The sequence below is a fragment of the Pinus tabuliformis genome, chromosome 7 (assembly GCF_031772625.1).
Source record: "Pinus tabuliformis cultivar Carrire ecotype Pingquan chromosome 7, CPIR1, whole genome shotgun sequence".
Lineage (NCBI taxonomy): Eukaryota > Viridiplantae > Streptophyta > Pinopsida > Pinales > Pinaceae > Pinus > Pinus tabuliformis.
In genome coordinates, this window is record NC_142293.1 from 2,038,037,726 (window position 1) to 2,038,060,062 (window position 22,337).

Here is a 22,337-nt window from a genome sequence, read left to right on the forward strand (position 1 = left end):
ACCCACGAAATGGTGGGTAACACGGCCCTTGCTAGTAAAACACTTGAGGAGTTTGTACTTCCTTCCAATTCATCTAGTAAAATTGTATGTAACCATACATAACGAAGCATTTGTTGAGAGATATCTTCTGTGCATTGTCTTAGATGTGATGATTTGATGAATGCTTGTTAAATGGCTGATGCTTAATGTGAATTTCGGTTAATAAATGACAAGGAACTAACCAATTGTGAAAAAACGATGAAATATTGATCCACCCCCCTCTCAGTGTTTCCAACACATCTACCTCCTACCACCATAATCTAACCCCTTGAGGGGGTCAAAACCATAATCCATATCCAAGATAAACACATATACCATATCATAATGAGATAGCATGGTTGTCAAATATGCAGCCAGGTGATCAACAAGGGAAGTATGTGTGACAAGACTACCAAAAAAGCAAAGCACAATCATCCAACCAAGGAGAATTGACCAAAAACCTCCATAGAATGTTTTGAAGAAAAGGGGATCCATGATAGGGTATCCCTCCAAGTGGGTCCATGGCTCCAAGCTTATAGTGACGAACAGATCTGTTTTGTATCAGGAATATTGAAAATAAATAGAACAACATAAAAGAATCCATCTAGAATAAAATACTATAATGAATAAAAGAAATATAAGAGATGATGATAGAATAAAATTACAATGAGGGCTCCATATATAAACCTGAATGACTGCCTTTTCACTAAGACATGTCCTTTCATTAGGATGTCTCTTCATTGATTATTAATTATCATTATTATTATTCATTGGCATTTATTATTATTATTATTATTATTATTATTATATATATATATATATATATATATATATATATATATATTACATTGTCTTCCCTTTTAGAAATGCTTTGTCCTCAAAGTATGTTTATAGGAAGACTTATCCTTTTCTTTGGCCTGGAATGCAATTTCACAATTCTCTATTCTTGTAGTTGTAATTGATAATGATACAAGATGTATTATCTTGTACTAGTGGATGTATGAGGGCCATTATCCCTGGTACGGGAGCCCTAGACTGGTGTATTATATATTGTTTAATATAACGAAGTTGGGTTGAAAAATGTAAAAAGTTGTTTATATTTTGTGCATGTGTGATTTACTGTTGTTTATATTCCACTGTGCAAAGTAGTATCATTGAGATTCTTGGTTCGATAGTGTCAAAGATTTTAAGATTCTATCCTAGACCCAAGGTCGTGGAAATTCAACATGGTACCAGAGCATGTCTAACCTACTTTGAGGGACAGTGAATCAGAGTGTGCACAGCGAAGCAACTCAGAGGGAGTTGTTAGTGTCTAGATCATGGAGCAGAAGGTTCAGCTAAAGACATGGAGATGTGGTCTTGACTGGCTTGGCAACGAGATTGGCTGGGAGTTCTGGTGGATTGGTGGTGAGCCTAGTGAAAAACAGTTTGTTGTAGGGCAGATTGTTGATTATGGACTTCCGTTGATTTTTCATGGATGGTTGGGACAGCTCGAGGGTTTCTTTGGCATGGACGAGATCAGATTGATCGATATGGCTTCATGTGATGGACTACAGATTGGCAGGCTAGAGTCTTCATCGGATCGTGATGTTGCATATCCAAGATTGGAGGGATTTGCATGAATGGTATTTGATCCAAGAGGATGAGTGCTTGCAGGACTGAGCTAGTGGAGATCGTGTAGGCTCAGAGGGAGTCTAGCCTCAGAAGGAGCAGCCCTATGGGGGTTTGGGATCTTCAAGTTTGTATGTGATGAGGCAAAGGCACTACCGAGATTGTCGGGTTCATTCTACAGAGCATGTTGTAGTGATGGACCTCAGATGGGCTAGTGTCGTTGATGTTGTTAATGGTTACTTCCTAGTCTTGGAAGTACCTCCCTCACTATGAGGGAGTGTTGATTTTTGTGTAGCTTGGGAGGTACTCCAAGCCCTAATGTTCGAGGGTTAGAGGTCAAAGCGGCACAAGTAGGCTTGTGGGCTTAAAACCCAAGCTTAAGGTTTTGCACCCAATCATGTTTGGAGCAATTCTGGAAGCACATTTCTACATGTGATGGCATGAGATGATAAAGGCCGGAAAGGAGAATCCAACGCTTTGAGAATCGTTGAATTCCGAGTTGTAGAAGTGGAGAAATGAATTTTTTAAGTTGACAAGTAATTATTGGTTTTCAAGTCATGTAGGCTTGAACTAAAATTTGGCCAATAGATGTGTCTCTTCACTAATTTGTGGAGCCCTTTCTTTTGTGTATAAAAGAGAGGTGATGGAGTCACTTTAGACTCATCCATGTGTGCAACACTTGCCTCACAAGAGCTCGGTGGAGAGAGGTATTTCTGTTCTAGGCCGCAGCAAGGAGGACTGGACCAGCGTGGGTTAGAGGGTTGTTTTGATGCCATTTCAGGAGCACCGAGATGCTGGAGTGAAGGCCGCAATGCCTTGCTGGAGGGCCGCAGGAGGAGGGGTCTGTTTGAGGGTTTGTTTGAGGTGGGACAACCCTCAAAATAGGCTGCCGCAGACTATTTGAAGGAGTGAAGGACAGCCGCCAGGGAGGACAGTCCTTGTTAAGGGCTAGAAACTGCCCATACATTGCAGCGTGGAGGGAGATCCTTTCACTAAAGGACAGCCGCAGTCCTTAGGGGCAATTCTGGGCAGGAATAAAGGCTGAGAAAAGGGACTGTCATGATGCCCTAGTTTGCAGCGGTGGAGCAACCTTCAAACAGTGGACAGAGGTATGTATTTTAGTGAATGTTTGCAAGTGTTGGATCCTAGTTTGAGGATCAGTCTTGGATCGTTTATAGGGAAGCCTGTGGAAGTCAAAGAGGAGGGGCAAACCTCATGGTTAGATGCCCTAAACCAGTGACAGTTTCCACAGTGATTGGGCAGCAGACTTGGAGCAGAAGTTTGATGTGTGTTGGGTCAAAGAGTTTGACCATTGATTGGATCGATTGATGGGCAGCTTGAGGAGACCTTAGGAGTTGTTTGGAGGAGCCCACGTGGACTATTGGGAAGCCTACCAAGCAGCCAAGGTGACAGCAGGCACATCAGATTGGAAGACTCTATCCTAGACCCAAGGTCGTGGAAATTCAACAGGCCCCATATATAAACCTGAGCGAGTGCCTTTTCACTAACACATGTCCTTTCATTAGGATGTCTCTTCATTGAGTATTAATTATTATTATTATTATTATTATTATCATTATTATTATTCATCGGCATATATATATATATATATATATTGTCTTCCCTTTTAGAAATACTTCGTCCTCAAAGTATGTTTATAGGAAGACTTATCCTTTTCTTTGGCCTGGAATGCAATTTCACAATTCTCTATTCTTGTAGTTGTAATGGATAACAATACAAGATGTATCATTTTGTAAGCATTGTGCATAATTGTCGAACTGTAAGAAGATCTAACCATTCTAATTCATTATTCTTGGAACACTGCACTCATGTGATTCCCAGGGTTAATTGCTATTATGATACTCAATTGCACTGGCATCAATATTCTTCAGAAGATAAATCAATTTGTTTTTGTTCTGAGCAATTTTGATACACTAACCAGTTATGTTACCTAGTGGTTACAATGTCGATAAGGTCCCTTTGTAGCATGAATTTCCCTTATTGTACCATAGTGCTTTCTCGATTTACTTTTGGTATTAAACTTCTTGCACTAGCAAGTACATTTGGAATTTCAATTGTTTGTACTTCAACATCTATAGATGTCCGTACTTCAGCTGGATTTGCACCTTGAGTTGTGATGTTGATTGGATATATATTTGTTCCTTTATCCACAACTTGGACTTTTACATCTAAATAATTCGATGCTTTCTCCTTGAAAATTGTTCTAACATTTTTTACTCTCATTCTATGTTCAAGTTGACCTTCATTGGCATATTTGGCATGTGATTCTCTTCAATAAATACTCTTTGTTTACTGAGGAATTAGGCAGTCCTGTACTATTTGGAACACAAAGGATGCCAATTAAGTGTTTGATATGAGCACAGCAAACAGCACTGTGAATACTAATTCATGAGCAGGAATGCAAGAGATCAAGTATGCAAGAACAAAGTAGGTTCCTGAACTGTACATATCTGGTACACTCTATATTGTATTGGATATATAGCAGTAAAAACATTAGTGGAGATTGATCATCTTTGACAAAGTATCCTAGATGTACAACAATAGGATATAGAAGGTAGGTGAGTGATCATCTTTGACTGAAAACATAAGTACAAAAAAGATCAAGTGCAAATGTAATACATGTTTGGGCAATCATCCACCAAACAGCCTCAGCGATTCTCAGTTGGACTCCAATTGCCATTATCATAATTGAAGGACCCTCAAAAAATAGACTAACATATATGAGTATTATGGTAATGCAATATCTATTATATTTCCAAATGTAGCATTAGTTGCAGCTTGTGAATGAATACAAAATAAGTTCAAGCATTCACTCCAAATACAAGTTTTTATGTTGAATGATAACATATGTCAAATTAAGATAGGCACAAGTTACCTGCAACTCAATTACCAAATCCAGTTGAGAGTTTTTGTATTGACTGTCACTTGCAGAGGGATCTTTACATGATGACTCCTGCAGAGTATCTTCACTGAAATGATTGGTCTCTGTTAGCAGGAAAACACCATCATCCTCCGAAGCAGAATAGCTGCTGTTAGCGCCTAGTGAAATGCATGAATCTAAGTATTCTCCATTCTACAAAATATTCAGATGATGAATATGTCAGAATAAAAAAAGAAAATCACAACGTGAGCTTAATTGAGCAAGAAGTATTTGATCCATAAAATGATGTAGAAAATTTAAAACATCAGGGATAGCTCAATTCATGCAAACTAAGAACCTATTTCTCCTCTCACACAATCTCACACCTGTATAATCACATTCTTGAATTGAAGGTTCTTGCCGCTCCCTATGAACAATAAAGCTTCCTGTGAGGGCTCTGCCAGATCTGCTCCATGCCTGTCCACCAAACGAAGCCTGCCCCCTTTTCCATCATATATAAAAGAATCATATCTTTCATCATCAACAACTAGGGGCCTTGTAGGTGAAATAGTCACTTCATCATGACATTGATAATAAACAGGCTGATCAAGAATTACCCAACTCATATCAACAGGATTTTCAACATTATCATCTGATGAAATGTTCATGATAGATGGCACGAAAAATTCTGCAACAGCAAGCAGGAAATCAAGTGCCACTAATAATTGTGGCCTCTGAATGCAAAACGAAACTTTTTGTGATGATTTATTGAGCTTGACATCAAGAATAAGCATAGTTGTAACAGGATTGCAATCACGGCCGCTTAATAGAGTTTTATTTTGTTCTTCAGCTGAATTTTGTGAATCTGTATGAACCCAGTGGAAAGGAGCATACTCAATGTTGTCCGCTTTTCCTATTGCACGTCTGAATTCCTGCTCAGTGCCCTCACGATCATCTGTTACAGAGAAATTTTTGAGTGTCACCATGATTAAGCTTTCTTCATCTGAAGTAGATTTGTACAGCAACCACATGCCACTTATCTGCAAGCCAGGACCATTCAGTAAGAAAAGGAAAATCATTTACCACTGTTTAGATAGATTACTTGACCAAAGCTTGGATGTTGCAAACATGAAAAATGCAATAACGAATAAGGTATGTCCACTGTTCTGTTCATCTCTTTATCGAACAAGAGCATGACAAAAGGACACTTGCATGGATTAAATGGATATTCTTATGTTTTATCATAATAGAACAAGACTAAAAGTACCTGCGTGGTAGCAAGTGGAGCATCTCTTGATCTTCCTGTATAAAGGCTTAGCTCAACCAAATTAATATCAACAGTTACTTTTATCGTAACCCAAGATTCCAGAGATGATGATTCCCCACTCGCCATATGTGGAAGCTCACTGTTCTCATGCTCTATCTCATGGCCTGGTGAGGTTTCCACAACATTATCCAGTAAAGGGGGATTGTTTGGTGTCTCAGACATGTTGGTCATTGCACACTCTGTTATTATCTCGTATTCCTTGTCCGACATAGTTGCTTTAAGCTCTTCTATCTGTAATGAAAAAAATATTAAAACATTATAGCCAAATATACTCAGAATATCTGCTATATAAAACTCCAAATTACTTCAAAACATCAACAGCAGTTTACCCATAAACCACAAGGGAATTAGTTAAATTTAAGTATAGTTACTTAGGAAGTGCTATTGGAAGAAAAGTTATAGATACCACGCCTTATTCAGAACCACGTAAAAAGGACAATTCAAATTTCAAAACATAATGAAATATTCAAGTGTTATAACATACCTTGATGGCTGCCTCAATATTAGGAATTTGATGCCACAGATCACGAAGTGATCTCCTTATCACAAGAGAAAGGCCACTGACATCTTGAATAATGCTCTCTCCAGGTTGCCCGCTTACACCAACAGTCAAATTTACATCTTGGACCTGCATACCTCAAGATCCAATGGAACTTAAGAACACAAAAACTCAATCTAAAAATAAAAACTATTCTATGGGTTTCAATGAGTGCCATGGGCATAGCTGCAGTTCACCTGCTTTCTTATAGAAGATTAACCAGTTAAAGGCATGTCCATGTAGCAAAACTCTATATTTACTTGATTACAGTACAAAAATTAACTTCCTCTATAATACTATTTATTTATCAAAGATGTAAGCAATACAAAACAAGTGTTATTAGTTTCAGAAACTTCAAACTAAGAACATGGTGGAACTAAGAACTTCAAACTTGCATTCATCTTGGCTGCTGAACATGGTGGAACTAAGAAATTCAAACTTGCATGGACCAATCCTCCCAATGGGTTGCGTCCAAAAATGGCCTTCTACGTGGAGCATTGCCTGGAGATCAAGAATGGGCTCATCATCAGACCCCAGTACATGTTCCAACATTGGATGCATGCCCTTAGAATCCCCCTCAGGCAGCTCAGAGTTGGGTCTCACAGACTCCGGGTGGACACAGATCACCACATCGATAGGGCAAATAGGATTTGCCAGCTCTGTCACTTACAGGAGATAGAGACAGAGACACACTTCATCTTTGGATGCCCTGCTTACTACGAGATTCGAGGTCGTTTCCATTGTCTCTTCAGGTCTTCTCAGACTTTGACTAGCTTCCTCAGATATGTTGATCAGATATGCCTTGCACTTTATCTCCAGGAGGCCTTCAGATTTCGGGCCTGTTTTCTTCAGCCCCCCACCAAATTGGACACCACACAGAAGATCACGGACTTCTTTAGGGCGCTACCATCAGCACGGGGCACCAAAAGAACCACTAACCGACCCACAGACATTGAGACTAGATCAGTGCGGTCCCGGGGGGGCGACCCACCACACTGCACCAGCGCTCCAGGATTGGACCCACCCCTGGGAGGTGCCCTAGAACCTCCAAGCGACAGCAGCGACAACCCAGTATGCCCACAGGATAGCAGACTTTGACAAGCTTCTCTCAGTTTTCTTCTCTCGACCTCGGATGTTAGGAGTAGGAACTGGGTAGGAGACTCCTTCCCCCTTTCTTCTTCTTCTCCTTCTCTGCTTCATCGCAGTGCTTTGTTTCAAAGCCGAGAGCTTCTAGCTTCTACATTTACATTTACTTAGATTATAGATGTATTTTCTGCTTTTTAAGAAATGTTAAAGGGGACCGTTTGGTCCACCGACTTGGCATGATGTAATCATTGTAACTGACAGTCCCGTTGATCTATTATGGTCATTTGTTGGACATTAATAAAATTATCTTATCTTATCTTATCTTATCATTCATCTTTGTTGGTGAACGTTGTGGAACTAAGAAAGAAAAATGGAGAAATAACATATGTTCATGTAGCGAAAAAGTTCATACTCAGCGAAAATATTCAAAATCTCTGAAATATAAGAATGTCCATCATAGGGTGAGTAATATATTTATATAAGAAATGTTGAATACACAAGAGATACGATATATGATTACAAATGAGGGCCAACTTATATACCTAGGCAAGTGCCCCTTCATGAATGGTCACACTATATATATAGATATATATATATATATATATATATATATATATATATATATATATATATATATTTCTTTTCTTTTTTAATATTATATAATTTTATTTATGGCCAAGGCCTGAAAGATGAAACTAGTAGAACGGAGAAACTTCATAAGCTATGAAGCAAAACACTTGAATTCTGACGGCAATGAAATTGAAGGATGGTCGATGGCCAAAGGCCAAATCAAATTGGCTCAGTGCAGCAGTTGAGTAGTTAAAGGGTCGAATAGCCCTGATACCAATGTAACAACCAAGGTTCGTATACACAACGGAATATTCAGAATATCTAAAATATATAAAGATCCATGATAGGACAAGTAAAAATTATATATAGAAATGTTCAATGTACAAGAGATATGAGATATGATTACAAACAAGGACTAGTTGCCCCTTCATGAATATTCATGTCCTTATAGACATGCCTCTTTAGCATACTAATCATTATTTAATTAACCATTATTTATGATTATTATTATTTTTATATATATTATATTCATAACAGGTCAAGTCCTTTAAGACATGCCTCTTCACTAACTGCTCATTATTTAATTAATTATTATTATGATAATTATCATTTATATTATTTAGATTATTTGTATATATTATATTCATAACATTTCTTCCTCTTCAAACTTTGTCCTCAAAGCTTATTCCTGACAAGGCATGACATATGTTTCTTTGTCTTGTAACCTATTCGTATTTTTCACAGTTCTTTGAGTTGTCATCTTCGATGATACAAGATGATAGTGTTAGTAAATCAGAAAGGCAGAAAGAATTTCCTATGTTCATAATTACTTGTGATTTTCTTGTATTCTTTATTAACTTTGTTTATGTTCTTTTTTTATCGTGTTCTCATCAAGCAATCATCAAAATAAAACATGAAGATCAAGGACACCATATGTAGGCACTCAACCATGTTCGAAAATCAAATATATTGTATTAGGGTTTGATTCTCCTTTCTTGATAATTACTTGTGAGTGTGTTGGCTTCTTTTACTTCTTTATTATCTTATCTTTCATCAAGCAATTATACATGTATGAAGATCACAAAACAAGAGACACAAGATATAGGCACATGCCAGGGAAAAACCCCCCTCGAGGGGAAAACCCAGTCAAGATAATTTTTCCTTTTAATAGTATTCTTTGAGACTCTTTACCCTAGACCAAGACCAGACTTTCCCTCCACACCATGTCAGCCTCCTAGATCTTCGACCCCTTCCAACAACTTCAACTAGGCAGCAGCTTCCAGAACAGCGAAATCTTAGGAGACTTCAATCTCCCAACACAAACCATGAAACAGAGAGAGAGAGGCACCAAAAGTTCGATTTTCTTCTTCTCTAGAGACTCCCCCAAACTTGCACTTCTTTCGTCCTCCCGGCAACAGACTTCACACTTCTCCAACTCTTCTTGAGATATCGAACATGCTTGAGCATGAGTGATCCAAATGACTTCGACCTCCTTCAATATATAGGCTTCTTGTTGGTCGAATGGGGGTCCTTAGGCTGATTTGATCTCCCTTAGGCCAGCATGATGTGGAGGGTACTTAATTCATATTTGAATTGATATAAAACCTTTTTACATGGTTTGAAAGCCCAAGAAGGGTCTCTTCGAATATACAATAACTCTATAATCTCAATATTAATCCTAGGAGTCCACAATGGGGACTTTGACTAATATAATGATGACCCAAGCATGAAACCCATGCTTTAATACGTCATTGTCACAATAATAAAAATTCTTTTATTTATTCTTTTGACAAGTACACTACATGCTGACTCAAGTACATTATTGAAGACTGAACATAGTTACATTTTCTAACAAGCTAGGGCTAAAACCCCTCTATAGGGGAAAACCCAGTCAAACTCCTCCACTAATCAAATTGAGATAGATCAAGACCTTAGACTTGACCAAAAAGGCCTTCCTCCACCACCAAGTTAGCCTTCCAATATGATTCAGCAAACTTCAGTAGTCTCTTCTTGTCCAACAACTACAACCCAACAACAATCCAGAATTTCGACCCCCAACTTCTAGAATTCCAGCCCTACTGCAGATCTGAAATTTCGGCCTCCCCAACAACTTCAGAATTTCGCACATGTGAGAGTAGAGAGAGAAAATTGATCGAACTTCTTGTGGATATGTTCCAAATGAGGTCGAGTTGTTGCCTTCACATAATAGATTATGCCTCCTAATTAGGGTTACTTGTCCAGGTTGAGGCTAACTTGGTCGAAGAGGCCTAAATGACTTATTTAACACTAAAATAAATTTATTTCTTGACTCAAGAAGCCCAAGAAGGGTTTATTACATAATGACAAGGGCAAGGACTCTTGACACAAACCCTAGAAGCCTACAATGGAGGCTTTGACCTATTAACCATTGACCCAAGCATGAAACCCATGCTTTAATAAGTCAATTTATTTTACAATAAAATTTATTTTTCTTTCTTTTGACAAATACATTACATCATGACTCAAATACAATTATGAAGACCGACACTAGTTACAATTTTCAACACTCCCTCTTAACTAGGGAGGTATTCACTATTACATATATACAGAAGATCTCAAAATGATAGCCTCTATGAAGAGTCATAGCACACATAGTGTTACAAATTAGATACCTTACCAGGGTACTCTAATCAAGTGGGACTAAGGTGTACTCAAGCTTTAACCACTCTAGGTACCAGCAGGCATTTAAGCTCTAACACTAACCCAGGGATTTAGGTGCGCATCCAAGGTCGGAACTCCATGACCAATGCCACCCTCCCTACTTCGGGATCTAGACATCAACACATAGGCTGGCCAGATGTCCTCTCAAGCATCTTGTTGCCACAAGATGCTTCATCTCTCCTTATCAGCTAAATCAGATATATATATATATATATACACACACTAATCCAAGCATGCTTCAAACATTCAATCTTTTTACGGAGAGATCCTGCACAATCACAACCCCAATCAATAATATACCTTCAAAAATATGTACAAGTAAACACAAACCTTCGAGGTCCTCAATCATTTTGACTACTTATATCCTCATCAAGTTATCAAAACACAACTTCTCGAATGCTTTCTTCTTTCATTTCTTCCGTAGCACCAAATACAGCCTCAGTACTTTTCAAGTCTTTTGTTTTCAAATCCATCGATATTCATTCTTTGGTTTCATTCTTTCTTCAAGGTATTTACTTTCAACTATCATAATATGTAGTCACTCTTAACTAGGGAGATATACCTTTTCTTTTATCCAGGCTCCCTCTCAACTTAGGGAGACCAACGATATCGAATATACTTCATTCTTTTTTATGCCATTAAGATCATCTTAATCATCATCATTCTTATAGCTTCATTTATCATGCTCATTATTATTATCATCTTCAATTATGAACATCTTCAATATCTAATATAATGCACTGCGTAAATCCCCCATACTTAAATTCAAAAAGAGTCAAGGGATCTCTACTTGAATGGTTCATGAGGCACAATACTTGCTAAGGTTTTGCAAATGGGGTAGCAAGCTAAGTGGGCTTGATTGTGGGGAAAAACTCCACAATTAAGCGCGCTTGAGCCAGAGGAGTTCTGGGATGGGTGACCTCCTGGGAAGTCCTGGTTACCGGGTGCAAGCCCCGGAAGTGATGATTGATGCTATGTGATTCGTTCTCCACATTTCACTAGTTTCAATCCCACTTCTTCACCCCTGTGAGCATCACCCGATGCAATGAGTGCTAAGTGAACTATTCAAAAATCATGAGAAATTAGTCAGTTACGACTACCTCTCATGGAAATGGTCATACGTTTGAATGACTTACTTAACGCAGTTGAATCCCAAAAATGATATCTAATATCTTGAAGATTATGTACCTGCAAAACTTTTATAGCAAGTACAACCAAATACAAATATATAGAAGCAAGCAATCAACTATATCAAAATCATGTTATTATAATGGAAGCATCAAAACATTCAAGCATTAGGCATCAAATACCTAAACCTAGTTATGTTCATAATTAGCAAAGGTAACATATTTTATATACTAGACTTCAACATCTTGCTAGGGTTTTGTCACAAACCCTAGAATCCATCATCAAGACTTAAAGCAACTCAATCAAGATATCAATCCCATCATAGCACTCTACATCTAGTGCTTCAACAATATGCTTTTAGAATTTCATGACAGATTCTACTAAGGTTTTTGTTACAAACCCTAGATTTCATTAATCAGCAATCAAGTTAGCATACTCGGATATACATATCTAGGATTTCATTATCATGCACTAACATCTCATATCAATATTTACGAGGTAAACCCAAGATACAAACATCAAAACATTGAAGTTAGATATACAACAATTTTGATTAGGCTAGGGTTTCATTCCCAAGATCTTACTTTAGTTATCACAAGGGTTTTGTTCATAAACCCTAATTCACCAAACCCTAAAAATCTAGGGTTTCATTATATAACCTAGACATTAACAGTAAACCCTAAAGAACTAGGGTTTTATCACGACATTACCAAAACTCTAAACTTCAAAAGAATAATTTTGAGAGGTCAGAATTAGCCCAAAACATTTTTGGGTTTTGCTGGAAGGAGTCTGGTCCTAATTTTGTAGAATTTTTGGAGGGGTTTTGGGCCCTCAAATCTCAGTTCACCTACAGCCGCAGTTGTAGAATTTTCTAGGTTTAACGCACAGCTTGGAGGAGCCATTTTGAGTGGAGATTTTCAACTATTCTCACCTAGGTAATTGCTTGCTTACAGTCTAAGTCACCAGATACGCCGAATTTGAAGCATTAAATTCGAAATTCGGCGTTTTTCAAGGGAAAACGAACATATTCGTTCGAGTTCGCCATTAAATTCGGCGAACTCGAATTTCAACCCGAATTTGATTGTCTGTCGAATAAAATCGAATGAAATTCGTTTAAAATCGTTTAAATTCGGCTACATTTCATTAAATTCGTTTTTTTTTTCGCGCGCCCGCGGGTTTTATTGTTCCTGTTTGGGACGGCCTGGGTTTCATATGGATTCGTTACATATGGATTCGTTACATAATCGTTAGTAACATATGGATTCGTTACATATAAATTTATAATCGTTTACGGTTTCCGTTTATCTATCCCAGCATTCCCAGCATAACATTTGATTCCTCATCCTACGGCACAAACTGCCTCGCGATTCGCAACAATTCTGTCGGGTGTATAACTATTGCCGTGCTGATTGACTGTACCAACTCCCCCGTATAACTGAACAATCACTTTCCATAATTAATTAGTCTGTGAAGGGTGATTTTGACCCCACAATAGCTGGGCACATGTATCGCAGATTTGCATGTTATCATTGCATGTGCATCGTTTATCGGCCCCCAAGCATTCTGTCAATCTCTGCAAAATATTTTCTAAAGCACCGTGTGAATATCTGCAAGATAAGAATCACGAGATCGGCAAAATATACTTATTTATTTATTAATCTAACTTATTTTAAAGTTTAATTTGATCATTCTCAAAATTTCATTATATAAAAAATATATGTTAGAACATTAAGTACAACGGTGGTGAGATTCAATATCAACAACCCATAAATATTTTATGACCATAGACCTCACAAAAACAATCTTAGAAAGTGAACACAGTTTTAAGACAAACGCTTTTTAACAATAACCATGCGTTCCCACAAACATCTTAAGGAAAACATTAAAATTTGACCATTATAAAAAGTTCATTATGTAAAAAATTATATATGTTAACATATTAATTGCAGCGGTGGTGATTTAACATGAACAACCCGTATATATTTTATGACCACAGTCATCACAAAACTATGACTACGACTTCCCAAAAAGAATCTTCAGAACAAACATTAAGCTTAAGAATGTTACAAGATTATGGCCACAAAGAGAACAAACATTATAAGATTATGTTATATTGTTATAATGTTATGGCCACTAAGAGAATAACCACTCAAATAATGTTATAAGATTAATGTTAGATTGTAAGTGTTACAACTTTTAATAGTCTGATTATAAGGATAATCATGATAAAACTCACTCCATACCATTTCTCATATGCATATGATATATCTATCTTTAATATACATTTTTTTTTCGAATTTCTATATGTCGAATTTTATCGACAAAATTTGAGTTGCCGAACTTTATTCGAATTTCATGGTCCTCGAACTCGAACTCGAACCTGGTGACTTAGCTTACAGTAGCAAGCCCAAGTGCACACTTTCCATCTCTATTTGTACTTAGATTCCATGATTATTAATAAAATGGCTCAGGGTTATTATTGCTACCTTATCGAGTTTTAATGTGTCTCTGCATATGTTGTTTTAAGAATATTCATGGTTATGCTTATGTTGTAACTTGTAGCTAGTGCATGTTCTGGTATTTCACTGTAAATTTTCTAGATAGAATATTACAGTGGTATCAGAGCATGTTCTTGGCCCGTTGTGGACTCAGGAGCATGTCATGACTAGACGATTTGGGGGAGCAGTTTACCGACCTAAAGGCAGAGGCAAAGGTAGAAGAAGAGTTCGTGGTAGAGAGGGTGAGACGAAGCATCTCTTAGATACAAAGTTTGACAATACCTGAGACTACATGCAAGACAATGGTCAACATCATTCTAGGTATGGAGGTTGTAACCCATTACTGGAGGAATTGGCCAAAACGAACCAGCAGATGATGGAGATGATGACGCAGATGATGGCCCTGCAATTGCAAAACATGTAAGGGGGACCTCAAGATGGAGTTGGAGGAAACAATGATGGAGAAGGGAGCTCACACACAGGAGAGGGGAGCCAGGCACATCCTTGCACCACTCACACGTATGGCCAAACACCCAAGCCCACTATGCCACGCTTCACAAAGGAGTCAGGGCATGAGAGAGGGCTTGATGCTTTCATGGAGCTAATTAGATCGTTCACTGATGGGATTAACGAGTATGAGGCTTTGGACCCCAAGATTAGGATGACTCTCCCCTTTGGAGATTATTGCCATTTGAAGGAGAAATATAGAGGATTTGGCACTTCACCCCAAGGAGGGAAACATAATCAGAATTGGGACAACCAGAGAGTGGTCGGGAAGGTGACCTTAAATAGCTATGATGGGTCATCCAAGAGTTCAACGAGGGCATGGGTTCAAAAGCTAGACACATATATCACCTTGACCAAATGAGGGAGACTGATGCCATCAAATTTGCCACGACCCATCTGGAAGGAGAAGCACAAGAGTGGTGGTCCCACGAATTGGTCATGCTTGGGCATACTTCCACTACTTCTTACAACAAGTTCACTAACCACCTGGTGGAGTGATTTGACCAGAAGGATCCATAACTGCACTTCAGGGAGTTGGCGAACCTGAAGTATACTGGCAGCGCAAAGGCCTTTATAATTGATTTTCAGAGGCTTGCAATGATGGTCTCTGAAATATCAGAGGCTAGGTTCATCATGTTATTCATAGAGGGGTTGGCCGTGTTGAGAAATTTAGGGGCAGCTAGATCAAGTGATTTCTCTTACTTTTGATAACTTCTTGTGATATATTTTCATCATATGATAACTACTTGTGAATTGATTTCTCTTATTTTTAGTTAACTTGATTAGTTTCTTCTTTCAATTGTTTATTATTATGGTTCTTTGCATCAAACAGTTACCAAACCATAAAGAATAATAAGACAAGAGGGCACAAAATATAGGCAATCAGTCAGGGCCAAAACCTCTCCAATTGAAAGGAAAACCCACAAGAATTCTTCTTTTATAGAACTTCAATTAACGAATTCCAAGACCTATGACCCTTAGACCCTTCAAGACCAAGTAAAATCTTTCCTACTTTCCAGCAACTTTGACCCTTAGCAACTTTTGCAATTTTGATCCCCAGTAGATTCTTCTGCAATTTCGACCTGTCCAACAGATTCATCTGCAACTTCGACCTGCCTAGCAAATTTTTCTACAACTTGGATATGCCCAAAAAATTGTTCTACAAAAACCCTAGCCCTTGCACGTGTGGAAAATAAAGGTAAATTATTATCCTTTCCTCCTCGCTAGAGTTGATCCTCTCTCCTAGAGAACTCGGAATGCAAGGTGTACTTCTTGATGCCCTAACTTGGCTTTTGCAACTCGGCCTTTACTGTTGCAATAGATGCCCTAATTCCTTCACGCGTGTGGACAGTATAGCCCAAAAAACAAATCAGAAAAATTTGTTTTCCTTGTCTTCTTTTAGTCTCTCTTCTTCACACTTCTTACCCTTATACGAATTGGTATGTGAATTATATCTCTTCCAAGTGAGGTCAAAGCCTCCTTTATATAAGTCTTCCACTACGTCGAATTGCACCTTTTAAGCCAACTTGTCCATGTGTGTAGGCCAACTTGATCTTTGCACCATGATGAGGTCTTGGAGGGCCTTTTTGACTCATACTTTGACTCAAATAATTTTCTTTACAATATGTAACATGCCCAAGAAGGGACTTTCATACATGACAATGACTCAATTGACTTGTAGACTAAATAACAAGACCTAGAAGCTCTCAATGGGAGCTTGACCTATAAATGGGAGCTTGACCTATAAAATAAAATTCTCTTGAACATGTAACCCATGCCTCTAATAAATTTATTTTTCTCTTTACATTAAATCATGATTACATATGTCATTAGTCGGAAAATTTTATGTTCATATATTTGGTAAATTCCATGATCTAAAGTGATTTCTATCATAAGTCTAGTAAGTGCTGGAATTTTCTGAAATATTACTACTGATTTGGATATTTGAGATCTAACATTTGCTTGTCTTACTCTAAGTTACAAGGATTTCTTAATCTTAAACTTAAAGCACTCATACATTTAAGCTCTATTTTTTTTATCTTGTGGTTGGTAAAGTTTTTTGACACTTGGAATCTAATTGGCATTGTAATAAGAACATCTTCAATAAATTTTATTGGCATCGTGTAATCATTGGCTAATTGACAATTGGATAATTTATTCTAAGTATCTTGTGGATTGATTCATTGGCACTTGTATCCTTAAGCACTTGCCTTGTATTAAGATTGTCCTCTAATTGTTGTTAAGTATTATTGTCATAAGGAGTAATCATAATTTGAGTACTTAAACACTTAAACAATATTAACTCAAGTAATTTCACTCATCATCTTTGCACGAGCATTCTAGGATCTAGCTTGCACTAAAAACTTACCTCCTAGCATAAGCTAGGTTGATAGACTCCTAGGGCAACCCTTTTCCGATTAGCTTGAGGGATTTAGCCCTTCTTAGTGGTTAACACGGTGACCTTTCACTCGTCAGAGCCACAATCTCTGTAGCGCCAGAGGCACCGGGTGGTTGGAACTCATGGGGAGGTATCATTAATCAGGCCTTTGCCTGTTTCCCATTGGCTTCCATCCCACAACATACTCTGAACACTGTTTATCAAAATAGTTAAGGGAGAGGTTCAAATTACAATAGGCATTTAATCTAAAATATACCAACATTTTTGCATCACACCTAGCTCTTAGGACTTGCATCCCATATAGGTTAGTCTATCATATCAAGTAGTGGGTGTCCAGCCGGTTACTTGGCATTAATTTACATTAAGAAAGAATTGTGACTCCATAAGGCATTGATCTCATACTTAAAATCTAATCTAATCATTAATCTTGCTAAATTTAACCAAGTAGCTAGGGCACTCATCCCATAGGGACTCCCCCCATAGCCTGTTGTTGGGAGACAGTTAGAACGGAGTGGACGGGGATCAGAGTGACATCCCTCGCCCTAAGCAGTTTTCCGGTGTCTGTACAATCTGAGTGACAACAAGGTCAAAGAAGGAAAATAGAAAACTGAAATATGTCTTAGCTAAGTAATTCCATAACAAAAGTTGAAGTAAAATATATCTTTAGTTGCAAAGGAAAAGAAATTAATGCTATTATTTGACAACTTCAAAAAACATACCATCAGAGACATAATCTCTAAGTGAATAGCACCAGCTTCGTTATTGTCTCCACCAAGCCACTCAAAAGTATTTTGCACAGTGACATGAAGCACATCTAACTTCAAAAAACTGCACCATAAATAGAGGTATAAAATATCTACAAATGCTTAGACTAATTAGTCAAATTGGCTTGAATGTACTCATTCTTCTGAAAATAACCTGCAACGGTAAGCTAACACAATTGATATTCTATATTTAAACACTAGTCCACCTACTCGTTACTATCTGTTCTGCGAGGCATAATTATTATAGGCTTGCTCAAAGAGAGATCCAGCCTTAATGCAGGTGACCCTTCAATTTCAGATTTAGTGAACCACTTTTCAGAATTTGATACCCTGTCCTGTAATTTCACAGCATTATTTGAGTCCTTCGGTATAAGGCCCATAAAATAGGCTACAATCTGCAAAAAAACAATGCAACAACAGTGAATGTCTACTTTTAATATTAATTAAACATAAATTCAAACTATGATTTGAAAGACACTTAAATTCAAAATGATCACAAAATAACAACTTACCTCCTGAATAAAACGGTTCAAATACACTACTTGAACTTGTGATAGCTCTCCAACAAGACTATAGTCATAACCTTGATAATCGTCATCTTCAGAATTGAAGGAAATAAACTCAAGCTGCAAATCTCAGATGATTCTTCCATTAGTTTTCTCACTACGCACTCAAATGTTTTTTAACATGGTTCTTTTCAACCTCTAGTCTACATAAAAATACAAAGTCTTCAGTCTATAAGTTCTTGGATAATTATTCATAGTTTGTTTTTGTTTTTTCTATAGATAGGATTCCGGGAGTTTCTCCTACATATATGATGTTTGGCTACATATTGTAAAGTTTCTATGCAGTTAGAACTGTAACAGTAACAAAGTCAGAAAATTGTTAAGAGTAACAAAATTTGTTTAGTTCTCTCTAGAATCTGAATGCAGGCAAGGGGCCTCTCAAATACTACATTCAGGATACGATGTATATCCATCTGACAACAATTCCAAATTACCAACTCCATATACAAAGGAAGCCAGTCTAGCTATGTATGCACAATGGTGCCACGTATCCAATCAAGAGCTCAAGAGAGGTGTGACCTAGTACCATGTGCAAACAAAGTGCTAAAACCACTAAACCAAATGCAAATATTATGTCTCACAATACGACATTTTATATCTGTTATATCCTTGGAAAGTGTGCCCTACTGGAATGTAGCTTTGTAGCATTGAATTTTACAGCCTTTGTTCAGTATTTATTCCCTTGGGCTGCCTAGTGAATTGGGCGGACAGAAATGAAATATTGTAGCCGTAAATTGATATTTAAAGATTCAACACTGAGGTTTAAAGTTCACTGGAAACAGAATACAGCCATCTAGAAGAAAGGCACAAATCCCCCCTTACGTTCTCTGCATCATGCACTCATTGCAAAATGTACATAATCATATCAAAGCTTGTAATCGAAACAACCTAAAAAGGTTATCATCTCAGAAACCTAATTTCTAGCTTCCATTTATGTCAAAATCAAAATGTGACTTTAGTTGGTAGAATATCAAGATACTATTAAATCTAGGAAATACTAAATAGATCTACAGAATTGACCACAAAATTGGAATTGGTGTATTTAGACATGAAATAATAATAAAAAAATATCAAATCAAATCTTAGTCTTTGGACATTTGAAAAGGCAGATGGAAGCATGCTTTACTGGCTGACAAGATGGCATTGATCACCCAACTTTGCATTGTTATCAAAATTGTACATAGTGAACAACATACACACCTTTTATAATAAAGCAAGCTCTAAACATGCAAAAATTCCATTTTAATTTTAATCTAGAGATCTCCTTCCCAAAATAAATTTTGCACAAATCTACCAATCCATCAATATCTTTCCTCAAACGTTCTCACTTTCTCCTAGTTAGTTTCCCAGAGTCCTGTTCTCAGTACAATACATTAATCAAGAATTTACTAAAAGTGCAGTGTACTGTACCTGGACAAAGGATGAGCCACCAGGATCACGCATATCACAGATCCAATAGTATGGGTGGGCACCATCAAGGCTGTTGTCACTTACTTTCAGATTTCCCAAAGAAGCCTTTACACCAAAGGTGGATGGAAACACCTGGAAATAACATAAACTCAGCTCAGTGTTATAACTAAATGAAATACTCTCCAATTAGAAAACCTTGATGGTACTTATGGTATACCTTTATATCAGCATGTAAGTTATCTTGATACAAAGTAGCAAGCTGGGTTTCATTTTCATTGTTCAGAACAAACTGCGCCCGTGCCATACTCAGGACTAGTGAGAAAATCACTCTATCTTTGCCTTTCCCAAGCAGCCCTTTTACAATAGAATCCTTCCGGTATATTGTCGCATTTGATTCTTCTTTAATGTTCTTTTCATCAGTTTCTTGCTTGATAATCGTCGTGAGTGTATCATTTTGTTCTTCATCAATATTTTTGTCTGTGTCTTCAATGTTTATAGCATTCACAAAATTCAACAATGCCAGAATTGTTGGCCTGTTAAAGTAAAAGGAGAGTGTAGCTAGTGAAAGCAATACCTGTGCAAGATATTTGCCATGTATACATTGTCAAATTAGACACATGTTATGTATATAGTGTGTCATTAACATGACTGGTTAACACAAATTCCAAACCTGCATGACTGAAAGTGAAACAAAAAATTAGAGAAATAATGTATAACCTGCTTGTCAATATTAGTATATGCTGGAGAATCCTGATCCAACAGAATAACCTGTGCCTTCACAAAGCTATCTAAGTATCCTGGTTGTTCCAAAACATGGCTTTTTTCTCTTTCCTCAAGGTTCGGTAACAAGCCAGGAATCCGTCTAAAACTTGGTATTTCATCATGGAGCTTCTCATTAGCGAGTGAACTCGCTGCATCAAAGAATTCTGAAGCTGTGTCTGATGGCTGTCTTGAACCTTGAAATTTATGCTCTGAAGAATCTTCAAGATCTTCTGAAGTCTCAAAAAAATAATCACTTCCCTTAAATTGTTTTTCACCCCATGAATTCCTAGACTTTTTTTGCTTTACACCGCCAAGAGAGTTCTTCCTCGTTCCACTGGCTTTGTTTGAATTTTTAATGAAAGACCGAACTAGAAATTGACATGATGGACTTCCTTTGCCTACAAATGCATCTTCAATTTCCAATGATTCTAAAACAGCACCAATGGCCATATCATGCTCCCTCATAGAAAATTCCACCTACATAAATAAAAGAGAAATCGGTTCATTATAATTATACAAAATTTCTAGAAAGGAATTAAGATTATCTAATTTACATGATTCGTAATAATATCCTCAATTTGATAATTGTCTACAATGTGTGCTACATTTTGGGAAACAAAAAGATCCTTGATAACATCTAAAGCCACTTTGTAATTACCTTGCTACCTAAAGCCCGAAATTCTAAGAGGCACTGCTCATCACTGAGCAAAACATTTCTCAAATTTTGTTTACCCTGGCAATGTCATTGAACCAAGAATATAAGTCCATATCTTCACATGATTTCTAACAGTTCAGTAATCAACTCTATAATTTACTGCAGGGCTTGAATAAATATGCGGTATGGAAAGGAAAAGGTTACATAGGTTCTTACATGAAGGCTACTAGAAAAGGAAACCTTCAAGTCATCAAGTACTCTTGTGAATAATACCTTTTACCTCGTAGCAGGATCTACTACTTTGAAATCTTCCAAAGACTCATGAGTAACATTATCTTCACTTGATGGAATTTCATCTGGCAAGGTGACTGCAGAAGAAGCCTGAAAGAAAATTCCAGTTGAGAAGTTTAATATAATAGTGATTACATGTACATAAAAAGCATCAAGACATTCCCAGCATTCCTCAAACATCAGCCTGCTCAGGAACCCTCTATCCATAACAACAGTTCTTCCTTGGAATTTTAAAATGGCAAAAATAATTTCTTCAAAACAGCCATCAGTGCTGTAATAAACACAAATATATGAAAATAAATATAAATAAATAACAACTAAAAATGAAAAAACATCATAATGAAAACTTAAAAGATGTGTCTTTCAAAAAAGGACACATCTCTTAAGGACAGAACACTCCCTCTTAGGTATTTATATGGGGTCCTCATTTGTAATCAATCATTATGTAAACTCTCATATATATATATATATATATAGATGGAATTCTTTATATTGTTCCAAATATTTTGGATATTTGTGATCTAAACCAGATTAGTTCTTCACATTTGATATCAAAGCTTTGTTTTCTCATGCTGGCCCTTGTCCACAACTGAAACTGGGAGGTAATCTGACAGGTGGGAGGTGCCC

At 37.2% G+C, this 22,337-nt stretch overlaps 1 protein-coding gene across 1 annotated transcript in view; it reads right to left on the reverse strand.

Moving 5' to 3' along the window:
* Nucleotides 1–22,337, reverse strand: part of LOC149256692 (pleckstrin homology (PH) domain-containing protein) — a 492,716-nt gene that overhangs the window by 328,519 nt on the left and 141,860 nt on the right. Inside the window, 12 exon segments of the mRNA XM_089460839.1 lie at nt 4,526–4,723; nt 4,897–5,550; nt 5,778–6,068; nt 6,322–6,465; nt 17,982–18,090; nt 18,237–18,421; nt 18,539–18,652; nt 20,003–20,134; nt 20,220–20,576; nt 20,720–21,241; nt 21,423–21,497; nt 21,636–21,800. Of these exon segments, the coding sequence (XP_089316965.1) occupies nt 4,526–4,723; nt 4,897–5,550; nt 5,778–6,068; nt 6,322–6,465; nt 17,982–18,090; nt 18,237–18,421; nt 18,539–18,652; nt 20,003–20,134; nt 20,220–20,576; nt 20,720–21,241; nt 21,423–21,497; nt 21,636–21,800 (2,946 nt within the window).